This window comes from Schistocerca cancellata, chromosome 6 (genome assembly GCF_023864275.1).
Source record: "Schistocerca cancellata isolate TAMUIC-IGC-003103 chromosome 6, iqSchCanc2.1, whole genome shotgun sequence".
NCBI lineage: Eukaryota > Metazoa > Arthropoda > Insecta > Orthoptera > Acrididae > Schistocerca > Schistocerca cancellata.
Window position 1 is genome coordinate 593,296,429 of NC_064631.1, and position 14,180 is coordinate 593,310,608.

At 44.3% G+C, this 14,180-nt stretch overlaps 1 protein-coding gene across 1 annotated transcript in view; it reads right to left on the reverse strand.

The window, feature by feature from the left end:
• Nucleotides 1-14,180, reverse strand: part of LOC126191533 (protein Wnt-5b-like) — a 326,244-nt gene that overhangs the window by 73,028 nt on the left and 239,036 nt on the right. The window contains exon 4 of the mRNA XM_049932437.1: nucleotides 13,666-13,768. Within this exon, the coding sequence (XP_049788394.1) occupies nucleotides 13,666-13,768 (103 nt within the window). The remainder of the gene's footprint in view (nucleotides 1-13,665; nucleotides 13,769-14,180) is intronic.

Below are 14,180 nucleotides of genomic sequence, written 5' to 3' on the forward strand. Positions count from 1 at the left end.
ATCATGTAGACCAATGGGTGAAACGTCTCGTACAGATGCAGTAGGTAGGTGGGCTATTTGTCTGTGCTTGAAGATGCATTTCACGAAAGCGTTAAACTGACTCTGATACTGAAGTGGCTGCAAATGTGGATTTCTATGCATGGTGTAAATATGACTGTGAATCCCAGTCGTCTGGGGAATGTCTTCCTCCTGAAAACATATGTTTACTACCAGAAATTGACGATGCTAATTTTCTGCAGATTTTTTTCAAAGACTTTCAGCACACATTTTGTTTTCCTGATTCATTTACTATCCTATATGGCACGGTGGACTTACAAATAGATAATAAATTGTGCAGTTTCCTTGATTGCTGTTCTCAAAGATCATATGCTGACATGTATTATTGTTATGCCGGATAAAATATTTTGTCACTTAGACTAACCCAAGTTGCCAAAAGCACGGACCACAGCTACGTCCTTGAGTCACATTAAAAATTCATACATTTCTTGTGAGCAGATCATGTTATTTATTGGACTTCGGTGTCCGCTTGTCAATAAATATCACGTACTTCAAAGCAAGAGGTGAAATGCGACGGACAGAGTGATGGGATTGTGCTGTTCGTTAAGAGGACGACGGGAACCACTTTAAAACTGGACGCTTCCATATCCGTGGCAGAAACTGGCTCTTCCACTGGTGGCGCTGAGTTGGCGTGAATTTAGTGAGCAGGTGGCGGGCAGTACCTCGCGGTGACAGATAACGGGCGCGTTTTATCGCGGTTGCCGTCGCGGGGTCGATGTAATTTCAAGTGGCGGGGAATCCATTCCTCATCCGGCGGCCTCCGTTTGAAGCCCGGCCTGGCCGATAGGCAATCAGAAAACAAACACGCGCCTGTAACAGCTTGTAACCCATCAGCAGCAGCGGCGACGCACGCGAGGGCCGGCTCCCGGCAGACCGAGCGACGGCCGGTCTCCACCAGTGGCGCACGTAGGACTCAAAAACCGGTCAGAATTATTTTACGCTTTTTTCCGCAATGGAATCAAATTAAATACATTACTTGACCTTAGTTATGCGTCGTTTACAAAGCATTCAGCCAAACTGTTACAATACAACTTTATTCAGTGTTAAAATTTTGGTCATCGTTCTTTTCGTCATCTCTCCCTTCCCGTGCAGTTCCGTCGCTATCATTTTCATCTAGAGGTAAAGACCGCTTGTGACCATTAGATTGCCTCTTGCGAAAACGGGACACTTTTCATACGGTGACTTGGGCTGTTGATACTTACTTATGAGTGTGAACTTACCAACAATCTGTGTAATTCATTTCTGCTACAATCCACTCGTGGTTTGCTTTTGCACACTAGTAATAACTTTTACTCAATTTCGCGGCTGAGACTGGCGTGAAAACTATATCTTTTACTAATTTTGATGCGTCATTGTTCTCCGAAGTGCGCCAACTCAATCCAGCTGCATACGTCAACTCCTCAAGAAATATCTGCTGTCGTAGATCCTGAGTTTTTCGACGATTGCTGCAGTCACTTAATTTTCGGAATGTTTTAGGAGGTCGAGCAACAAACCAGTAATTCAGTCGAAGAATTAAGCAATTGTTCATTTATTTGCACGAGATGTTCGTGTTTGTAACTAGCGGCTATCCATTTTTTTCTTGAAGGCACAATTGAAATATGTCGAAGCACTACTACTTCGCAACCTGAACATTTGAACACTTCTGCAAGTTTTTATCCCATAAACGGAAAATTGACATCCATTTTCTTCTCTTTAAGGTGCTTCAAAATATCGTTAAAACTGTTCTGGTAAATTTCTTGACTGTTCCCGAATAATATACGACAGAATAAAAGAAACATTTCTGTGTTTCAGTACTTTAACTAATTTAACACTTCATTTTCAATGAATAAAAATCAAAATGGCCGATGTTATTGTGGTAAACAATTGTTAATGTTCTAAATTTCATGCCTGTGACAGAAATATAGCTCGACAATGGCCGGCAGGTTATTAAAACATTAAAATTTCAAGATTTTGACGTAACAAAAATACGCATAGAAATACTGTCTATAAATGTACAACATAAACAACGAAATAATAAAGATATGATGCAAGATAAAGTACATACGTTTAATTTCCTTATTCAGCAGGTATTTTTATCTAAACTTAACCACAAAAGCGAGAAAATAAATGTCACAAAAAAGAGCGCACGGACACGCATATGTACGAGGGCTGTTCGAGAAGTAAGGGACGATAGGTGGTGAAATGGAAACCACAGTGAAAATTAAAACTATTTGCATCAGTTACTACACCTTCCAGATACGTCTTTACATAGTCGCCGCTCCGACATCGACGTCTGTCGTAGCATTACACTAGCTTCTTCTTCATAGAAGAGAGCCTACCTTTCCAGTATCTTCTTCATAGAAGAGAGCCTCCTGTGGTTACCGACAATTTTCTACGCTGATCTGTAACCTGTTGTCTGTGCCCAAATGTTGTCTTCATAGCCAGCGGTTGACTTGAGCACACATGAAAATCAGAAGGAGCCAGGTTCGGGCTGTATGATGGGTGATCAAATACCATCGAAAACGCTGCAGGAGTATCCTCATTGCTCCTGAAATTTGCAGACGAGAACTGCCATGAAGAAAGAAATGCATGACAGCAATGTTAAGTGGGGTAGCATGGAATCAGGCGAAACCTCTTATCAGGTGCCATACCTGGCGGCATATACTATTTTTTAGGCATCTTTGCTCGCTCACTGTGTGCTCACAACTGAGAAGAGCGACGTGACGCTATCTGCAGGCTTACTAGAGGCACTGCCCAACACTTCTATGGAAAGCTTCATCACATTTTCACTGTGGTTTCCTTTTTGCGTCCGATGGTTCCTTGCTTTCCAAATAGTCCTCGTGTGTTCCACTATGTTTGGTTTGCGACTAACTTTGCAACAGGTGGCGTGAGCGTAGAGGAACGTTCTGGCTGACGATGGACGGGCAGGTTATCGATGTTTAAGATTAACACGTTTGAAAGGTTTGTAAAGCAACTTGGCGATGCGGCCACGCGCTGCCCAGAAACTAGCTGGCACCTGCGGACAATGTCATATGTTATAGAAATATCTTTGCAAAGGTTGTTGGCGGTTACTTTACACATAGCCAGCGAAAGAAGTCCAAATACACATGTAAATATGTGCCTAAAAATCCTTCGTTTCTAAGTTATTCTTTAAACAACTTGTGCGCTCAGAGTCTTTCGCGATGGCATGCACGCATTAAGTATTTTCCGTATTCAACCGCCTCATTTCAGACAAAATTCATGAACTTTCCACTCGTGTCTGCCTTATGGTTACATGATACATTTGCGATTGTCTAACACATTAGTTACTACGCTACATACCTGAGGATATCGGAGTTGGTGTTCAAGTGCTTAAAGCTATGGCCTGGAATCCGAAAGATATCGGGATAGAATCTCTATCGGAGCACGGAATATTTCACTTTACCTTTAACCTAACCTCCGTCCCTTAACGATGTGAAAATTCTCCAGGAACAACTCGTGGGGCGAATTCTACGTTAATCTGTAGGACGCCAGTAGACTGGTTTAGGATAGGGACACGTGAGTCACTCAAGTGGTATCCAACTGAAAAATCTACACCTGACCCTTGAGTCACCCGAGGTTGCTTTTGGCTTTGAAATCGGTCGAAATTAATGGAAAACAATAAACACTGCTAACTGGACATGACGCGACAAAAAAGCAATACACGGGTTTAGGGCACAGTATCCTAATTTGAGATACAATGGGAATTACCCTTTACGATGCACTTCAGAGTTTTTTGCAGAAAACGGATGCAGATGTGGAGTCTAGAAGAAATTTTTTGTGTAATTTAAATAAGTTGTCACTGATGCTAAATTTACGTGGCTACGAACTTAACCTTTTGTCACTTTTCACGTACCGTGTTGTCCCCAAGTAAACCCAAAAATTCAGAGTTTCTATTCTAACCATCCTCCACTGATTCTAAGTGAGAGCGCACAAATTTGATTAAAATTGCACAGTGTACTACTATTACAACTACAACATACGCTGCGTGTACTGTCTCAGGTTTCTCGTTTCCTCCAGCTGTGTTCGTCTGGATACTTTCCGCCCAGCGTTCGGCTAATACATACTCCTCTGCGGCATTTTTAATAATATTTAGTGATACAGATATAAATAGCAATTATTTTGAAAACTGTAGTAAATTCACGGAATATCCGTTACTGAAAGCACCGTCGCTAGACCGTCAGATGACTTGTTTATTTCTTGTTATCGGCGGTTAGCAGTAGCAGGCGCTAATAGCGTTCTTCCTACTGTACACAAATAGGTCACATGATAGAGCGTTCCGCTTGTATTTTGTTTATGTAGATGTGTTATAACATGGATGCTTCGTATACTGATTTTATGTATGCTGATGTGCTTTGGGCGTCAGTAAGTCGTTTATTACACGAAACTAAGAGGTGGCTCCTGAGTAGACTGCCATTGTTAATGCTTTTAACTGCTTCAGGAAGGTGACAGAAGTACAGAGAGGTTACAGAATTATATTTGGGCGTGAGTTTTAGCTATTTTTTGGTTTTTAGCTGTAAAAGATCTAGAAGATAAATACGATTTTCGCATACGTAATAAATCGTTTATTCCACATGATCATTAAAAAAGCTGCAGCATCCGTTTCATATTAGTAGGGAATTGAGGGTTGCGCTACGCTGGTGGATACCATAAAAACACCATAGGTTTTTTCATAGTTTGAACTAGACAGCTGCATCATCACATCGGCTCGCTATAATCATTCAGAATCCGTCTGTTTTCGCTGGGTGGCCAAGACGGTCCCCTAGGCTTACCAAGCGTGTGTTGCCGATCTGGATTAAACTAATTACAGTTTACTTGAATCTCGGCTTCCCATTTTGTAACTGCATCTCAAATGTTATATGATGATCTGATGTCAATAGAAGTTTTTTCAAGCCCAGCTTAACCTGGTGATCATGTTGCCGTTGAAATATTTACTATAAAATTGAGTAGAAGGTGAAAAGAATAAAATGAAAAGAGAATAAGTGTGCCATCGTTGGACTCAAGCACTAAGATAACTGAACTGTGCTGTGTGTATATTTCGCACTTCTGTTATGAACTGAAGGTAATCTCATACATAATCAATGGACGTAAAGCTAGAAAGACGCCACAAGGAAAATTGTGTACACTTGACAAGGGAACAATAACGCCATACTACGTCATTTTCAGTTCGTCCTCACTTCAGTAGTACAACACCAAAGCCACAGTGACCATGTTGTTGTTGTGGTCTTCAGTCCTGAGACTGGTTTGATGCAGCCCTCCATGCTACTCTATCCTGTGCAAGCCTCTTCATCTCCCAGTACGTACTGCAGCCTACATCCTTCTGAATCTGCTTAGTGTATTCATCTCTTGGTCTCCCTCCACGATTTTTGCCCTCCACGCTGCCCTCCAATACTAAATTGGTGACCCCTTGATGCCTCATAACATGTTCTACCAACCGGTCCCTTCTTCTTGTCAAGTTGTGCCACAAACTCCTCTTCTCCCCAATTCTATTCAATACCTCCTCATTAGTTATGTGATCTACCCATCTAATCTTCAGCATTCTTCTGTAGCACCACATTTCGAAAGCTTCTATTCTCTTCTTGTCCAAACTATTTATTGCCCATGTTTCACTTCCATACATGGCTACACTCCATACAAATACTTTCAGAAACGTCTTCCTCACACTTAACTCTATACTCGATGTTAACAAATTTCTCTTCTTCAGAAACTCTTTCGTTGCCATTGCCAGTCTACATTTTATATCCTCCCTACTTCTACCATCATCAGTTATTTTGCTCCCCAAATAGCAAAACTCCTTTACTACTTTAAGTGTCTCATTTCCTAATCTAATTCCCGCAGCATCACCCGACTTAATTTGACTACATGCCATTATCCTCGTTTTGCTTTTGTTGATGTTCATCTTATATCCTCCTTTCAAGACACTGTCCATTCCGTTCAACTGCTCTTCCAAGTCCTTTGCTGTCTCTGACAGAATTACAATGTCATCGGCGAACCTCAAAGTTCTTCTCCATGGATTTTAATACCTTCTCCGAACTTTTCTTTCGTTTTCTTTACTGCTTGCTCAATATACAGATTGAATAGCATCGGGGAGAGGCTAAAACCCTGTCTCACTCCCTTCCCAACCACTGATTCCCTTTCATGTCCCTCGACTCTTAAAACTGCCATCTAGTTTCTGTACAAATTGTAAATAGCCTTTCGCTCCCTGTATTTTACCCCTGCCACCTTCAGAATTTGAAAGAGTGTATTCCAGTCAACATTGTCACAAGCTTTCTCTAAGTCTACAAATGCTAGAAACGTAGGTTTTCCTTTCCTTAATCTTTCTTCTAAGTTAAGTCGTAGGGTTAGTATCGCCTCACGTGTTCCAACATTTCTACGGAATCCAAACTGATCTTCCCCGAGGTCGGCTTCTACCAGTTTTTCCATTCGTCTGTCAAGAATTATCAGCCACATATTTGCCCCGAGCTACTCCATTCGTCCGAGCGAGATGGCGCAGTGGTTAGCACAGTGGACTCGCTTTCGGAAGGAGGATGGTTCATATCTGCAACCGGTCACTCAGATTTAGGTTTCCCGTGATTTTCTTAAATCGGTCCATGCAAATTCCGGGATGTTTTCTTTGAAAGGACGCGGCCGATTTCCTTCCCCATCCTTGAAACATTCCGAGATTGTGCTCCGCCTCTAATGACCTTGATGTCGACGGGACGTTGAAGTCTAATCTTCCTTCCTTCAGCTGTTCCATTCCGCTATCTTTTAATCTATTCGCTGAAAGTCTACTATGATCAGCAATAAGATAAGAATGTTGGACAACGCAGCAACATTTATTTTGAGAAATGTAACTCTGAGTAATGCAAATGTTCAGTTTTTTCTTTTTTTTTCAAAAATGCCTCGTTTGTGACTCTTGTGAATTTGATGGTTATAACTGCCTGTTATACGGTATTGTTACTCCTGCAACTTGTGCTTCTCTGACTTTCATTAACCTTGAAAAGTGATTGTGCATAAACGATTAGTTGTACAATTAAATGGCATAGACAGGTGGTAAACAGACATTTCTTTGTATTTATTTTAAATCGGTTTTGGGCGATCGAGCTGGGATGTGTAGAAAGATGGCTGTTCATTCGGAGATAAGCTTTTGTCGCTCTCCTCTTACAACCTTCAGCGCACTAGGCATCCACTGTAGCAAAGATTCCCTTACACTATTGATGTACGTGAATCAGGAAAGCCTTTGGGTCCAAGCCGTGTTTCTTTTCCCTGTGAGGTTGGTTAGGGAATGTGGTATCTTTCGTTTCCGAAACAGGTGGGTAGAGGTCCCCTGTGTGAGCAGGAGCTTGGCTGATGACTGCAGCACAGAGACCTCTATGGGCGCATTAGGCAGGCTGTGCTGAGGGCGGTGGAGTTCGTGACAAAAACTTTCATCAGTGTCCTACATGCCTCAGAAAGACTCCAGCAAACCTCTCATCTGATACTGAAAGTTTGTGTGGGTGGAGGCAAGCTGAGATGAGCAGGAGGACACCTGATACCTCTGACCGGAAGCCGCCACTGCGGAGGAAATTAACTGAGCTACTGATGATGTGCAGAAATATCACTGACGGCAATTTTATGGAGACATTTCTCGGACCTACATCCAGAACAACAGTGAAACACTGAATTCATCAATTCGGACAAATGCTCCAAAACAGACGTTGTCCACATTGCCAACAGTTGGGCGTGAGTAATTTCTAACGACGATAAGAACTTATTGCAGTACAGATGCACCGTAAGCCATTTCACGGTAAGCACACGAGGCAGTGCTCTGGAGGAACTATATGTCTCGCACGAGCTATCTTCTTTAATTATCCATACTATATGCAGTGATTATCAGTCAAGATTAAAGCAATAATTTATCCTTATTTTGGTCGTTCTCCATCAATATGTTATCTCAGTCCCTTTCGTAATTATGATTAACGTATGAGTCTGTGAGGGCTGTACCTTCAGTTACACTCAGCCACGCAGTGTGTGCCTATGGGCCATGTCAGTTTTGATTCACATTTGTGATTGGAACGCCCGTTATTCTGGCTGTTTTATTTCACTATAGATTTATTAGAACCGTGGCTACTGGTTTTACACACTCTCTGCACACTCTTCGGCAACCGTTGGCCTGTCTTTCCCATAGTCGCAATCTCGCCTTTTTGTAAAAGCTGTGTACATTTCACAGACAGGTACATGATTGCGTTTTCTTACAGTGTATAAGTAACCCGCTGCAAAAGATTACGAGATGCAAGGGAGGCAGAGCACAAATTGTCCTTCGTCGATATTCACAGGTCCAACAATATTTTCAGTTCCACGGCATAATTCTTTCAGTAAATTCATGTCAAATTTCACCAATAAATACGTTCAATGCGTACAGATAATGTTTAATCAAAGTCATATTAGGCTTAAAAACTTAAAACTGTTATACACTGAGAGAAAAAAGTCACATCATTAAAAAATAATGAAATTTTGGGAATACATTTGTCCAGGTAACATATTTAAGTGGTTAACATTGCAAGATCGCAGGTTAATGTAAGAGAGAGATAACCCATCGCAAATGTGAAATGCTGCTACATTAATTACCGGTGTAACTGACAGAATATTGAAAGCAAGCATGAAAAGAGCATGAATTGTCTCAAGAATGAAATTTTCGCTCTACAGCGGAGGGTGCGCTGATATGAAACTTCCTGGCAGATTAAAACTGTGTGCCGAACCGAGACTCGAACTCGGGACCTTTGCCTTTCGCGGGCAAGTGCTCTACAAACTGAGCTACCCAAGCACGACTCACGCCCCGTCCTCACAGCTTTAATTCCGCCAGTACCTCGTCTCCCACATTCCAAACTTCACAGCAGCTCTCCTGCGAACCTTGCAGAACTAGCACTCCTGGAAGAAAGGATATTGCGGAGACATGGCTTAGCTAGTTCTGCAAGGTTCGAAGGAGAGCTTCTGTGAAGTTTGGAAGGTAGGAGACGAGGTACTGGCGGAATTAAAGCTGTGAGGTTGGGGCGTGAGTCGTGCTTGGGTAGCTCAGTTGGTAGAGCACTTGCCCGCGAAAGGCAAAGGTCCCGAGTTCGAGTCTCGGTCCGGCACACAGTTTTAATCTGCCAGGAAGTTGCATGAACTGTATTGCGCAGGTGCCGGATGTCAGTTTGTGAGATAGCGTTCCATGCCTGTTGCACTTGGTCGGTCAATACACGGACAGGCAATGCTGTTTGTGGACGACGCTGGAGTTGTCGTCCGGTGATGCCCCCTATATGTTCGACTGGAGATGGATATGGTGATCGAGCTGCCAAGGCACAAACTCCACCGCCCTCAGCACAGCCTGCCTAATGCGCCCATAGAGGTCTCTGTGCTGCAGTCATCAGCCAAGCTCCTGCTCACACAGGGGACCTCTACCCACCTGTTTCGGAAACGAAAGATACCACATTCCCTTACCAACCTCACAGGGAAAAGACACACGGCTTGGACCCAACATGTCGACTCTCCGCAGAGCATGGAACACCAGTATGTGGGCAAGCGTTATCACGTTAGAAAACACCCTCTGGTATGTTGCTCACGCATGGTAGCACAACAGGCCGAATTATCACATTGACGTACAATTTTGCATTGGCGGTGGGTGGGGTAACCGAGGAAGTCCTCCTGTTGTCATCGAAATCACATCCCTGACCGTAACTCCAGGTGTAGCTCCAGTGTGTCTAGCCCGCAGGCAGATTTACTGCAGGCCCTCAACTCGCCTCCTTCTAGCCAATACGCGGCCATCACTGGCACCGAGCCAGCTTCACCAAAAAACACGACAGACCTCCACCCTGCCCTCCAGTGAGTTCTCGCTTGACACCACTGAAGTCAAAAAAGACGATGGTTCGGGGTCAGTGGAATGCACGTTATGGGGCGTCTGGTTCGTAGCTGTCCTTGAAGTAACCGATTTGTAACAGTCCGTTGTGTAGCTGTGATGCCAGCTGCTGCTCAGATTACTGCTTGCAGGCGCATTACGATGCGCCAGTCATACGCCGAGCACAATGGTCTCCTCTCTCGTTGGACCATGTGGCCGTCCGGAGCCGAGTGTCCTTGCGGCCGCACGTGTCGGGACCACCCGTGCTATCAGTCATGTACAGTCATTACAGTCCTGCCAGGCCTTTCTGCAGTATCGCAGAAGGATCTTACAGCTTCTAGTACCCCTATTGCACGACCTCATTCAAACTCAGTGAGGTGTTGATAAGGCCGTTTTTGTCGCCTTGAAGCCATTTTTAACTAGCATGAAACAATCTCGACGGTAACTAACGCTCACGACCGTTTCCGCGTGTATTTCAAACAAACCTGATTTGCATCATCATACTGGCGCTACTAGTGCCACTCTTACGCGACAGGCGCGAAATCTGACTAGAAATCATCTTTCAGGTACACAAGCACGCCTACCAACCTCCGTTCATGTCGCACAACTCACTCTCGGTGTTGCCATTTTTCTTCCGTCATTGTATTTAAATAATGAAACCAAGTTCTAGCAAGAACCACTTCTATTTGAGCCACTGAATTCCGGGCTTGCTCCATCATAATCCTTACTTTTTCTCCTAATACTTCGGCAGTATAACGATCTACCATCTTCAGACTGAGCCGACAGACTGAAGCTACAGTATTCTCTCCGTTTTCTTAAACCCGCGACCCGCGCCACTGCGCATGCGGCCACATACTACACTACTGGCCATTAAAATTGCTACACCACGAAGATGACGTGCTACAGACGCGAAATTTAACCGACAGGAAGAAGATATTGTGATATGCAAATGATAAGTTTTTCAGAGTATTCACTCAAGGTTGGCGCTGGTGGCGAAACCTACAACGTGCTGACATGAGGAAAGTTTCCAACCGATTTCTCATACACAAACACCAGTTGACCGGCATTGCCTGGTGAAACGTTGTTGTGATGTCTCGTGTAAGGAAGAGAAATGCGTACCATCACGTTTCCGCTTTGATAAACGTCGGATTGTAGCCTATCGCGATTGCGGTTTATCGTATCGCGACATTGTTGCTCGCGTTGGTCGAGATCCAATGACTGTTAGCAGAATATCGAATCGGTGCGTTCAGGAAGGTAATACGGAACGCCGTGCTGGATCCCAACGGGCTCGTATCACTAGCAGTCGAGTTGACAGGCATCTTATCCGCATGGCTGTAACGGATCGTGCAGCCACGTCTCGATCCCTGAGTCAACAGATGGGACGTTTGCAAGACAACAACCATCTGCACGAACAGTTCGACGACGTTTGCAGCAGCATGGACTATCAGCTCGGAGACCATGGCTGCGGTTACTCTTGACGCTGCATCACAGACAGGTGTACTCAACGACGAACCTGTGTCACGAATGGCAAAACGTCATTTTTTCGGATGAATCCAGGTTCTGTTTACAGCATCATGATGGCGGCATCCGTGTTTGGCGACATCGCTTTGAACGCACATTGGAAGCGTGTATTTGTCATCGCCACACTGGCATATCACCTGGAGTGATGGTGTGGGGGAGGGGGGGCATTGGTTGCACGTCTCGGACACCTCTTGTTCGCATTGACGGCACTTTAAACAGTGGACGTTACATTTCAGATGTGTTACGACCCGTGTCTCTACCCTTCATTCGATCCCTGCGAAACCCTACATTTCAGCAGGATAATGCACGACCGCATGTTGCAGATCCTGTACGGGCCTTTCTGGATACATAAAATGTTCGACTACTGCCCTAACCAGCACATTCTCCAGATCTCTCACCAATTGAAAACTTCTGGTCAATGGTGGCCGAGCAACTGGCTCGTCACAATACGCGAGTCACTACTCTTGATGAACTGTGGTATCCTGTTGAAGCTGCATGGGCAGCTGTACCTGTACACGCCATCCAAGCTCTGTTTGACTCAATGCCCAGGCTTATCAAGGCCGCTATTACGGCCAGAGGTGGTTGTTCTGGTTACTGATTTCTCAGGATCTATGCACTCAAATTGCGTGAAAATGTAATCACATGTCAGCTCTAGTATAATATATTTATCCAATGAATACCCGTTTATCATCTGCATTTCTTCTTGTTGTAGCAATTTTAATGGCCAGTAGTGTGTATACAATCACCAGAGGCGTTGATCGGCGACATAGAAGTATGTATAATTTAAGTCTGTGGCCACGTGGTCGATCGATGCTGGGTTTATCAGTATGTGCTGCACTGCAGCGACATATTTGCATGTTCATTAAAGAAAGGACCGTATTCCATTTATCCAAGCTGCAACCACTATCTATATTGATTGAATTCTTCGCCAAACGAATTTTAGCTGTTGCTTTCACCATCTAATCCCAAAAGGGTGAAGTCGACGTCGACGGTAGAATTTTGACATTTTCATGTCACATAGAGTGAGTGGTGTTGACGCAATGCTCTACAACAGCCGATTTACTGAGTTGTAAGACACTGGTGTACCTACGGCGTTCGGTGCATCTTTCATGGAAAGAACGAGTCGTCTGCCCTATATACGGAAGGACATTGATGCAGGGGCTCTTAAAAACCTCAGCCTTGCAGGGCATCAAGTCGTCTTTCACGGAACCCAGAAGTGCTGATATCTTCTGTGGAGGGTCAAAAGCCACTTTAACGATTGGTGAAGATCCGACTTATTTTTGAACATAGGCTTTCCACATATGACAAGGAAGCGGTGGATTTAAATCTTCATGTTTCACTTCCTCGATCCTTATGTCAACCTTACGTCCTATCCGTAGCTCCTTACGTGTCTGATGTGGAGAATATCAATTTCGTTCAAAGTGAAGAAACTTAAGTGTAGAGCTCATCCTGCAGACGCATTAGACAGGTTCTCGTGAGAAATGCTTTGTGGTCTGTGAACCAAAGCACTGACAAGAAATAGTGTTTATGCAGTTGCACGCCAGAAATTTAATGGCTCAGTCATTGCACCGCGAAAACAAAGATGCAGGCTTCCATTTGTTTTGAATTCATGATACAAGCGCTGAAGAAGCAAGGCCGAAAACAATTATCGTCCCTTGTCAGGCGCCATTCAAGTGAACGATAATTAGAATGAAGGAGTTTCATTTATACGAAACAAACTAGGTCCTTCCAACAACGCGACAAATATTCTAGCCCCGGGACGGTACTTTTGCCGTCCTATCATCAGTTCTGTGCTGTATCGGTAGTAGATGTGAAATTCGCTGTCTGTAGACACCAACATATTCAGTTGCATCTTGGAATGTGGACACCATACGTAGATTGGAAGAAGATCGCTAAAGAGGAAAAGATTAACTAAGATATCAAAAACACGGTCGCATTATAAAGTTCGAAAACCTTACATGCCTGTGTCTAATGTTTCACTCTTGACGATTCTACTCAACGTGGAGGCAAACGTGCGTCTAGAGGGCTCTGGAGCTCTGTGTGAACAATGACACGTTTGGATCACAGAAAGGTACAGAGTATTAAAATGCAGAGCATATAGCTGTCCGGGTCATGCGATCTCCCACAAGTAGCAGTGAGAGAATAACTGGTCATTTGCATTAAACGTTGTGATACTTGGGAGCAACAAACGTGCCCCTCATAGGCAGTCACAGCAGACAGAGGTGGGCGCTGGAGTAGACGTGGCTGGGGGTACTCACCGACCTCCCTCAGCGGCGCCAGCTGCTGCCAGCAGGTGATGAGGCTGCACGACCCCGACACGCCGTGGCACTTGCACGCCACGCGCGACTTGCGCACCACCGCCTGCAACACGAGCACACCGTAAACTCTCTGCTGTAGGCACATTAAAATTTAGACATCGTAAGCTCCCAGCAGCAGCTACGCAGACACGTATTAATTTGGGTACGCCATAAGCACCCAGCAGAAGCCACTGCCAAACACATTACCACGGGGACAGAATACGCTCCAATGGCAGGAAGTCCAAGGCACATCAAAATGCGGAATGTATAACCTTAAGTCAGCAGCTTCCCCCAAACACTTTAAACCTAGCAGTGAGTCCCCTCAGACAGTAGAAAGACTTGTGTGCAACCTACAAGGGAGTGACAAGGAACAATTTGCCGGTTTTCTTCCAATGTGTATCTCACTCCCTAGGACCCAGTTCTCCTCTCCCCAGACAACTGGCAATGCTGCTCCACATGAGTTCATTATCTCATTT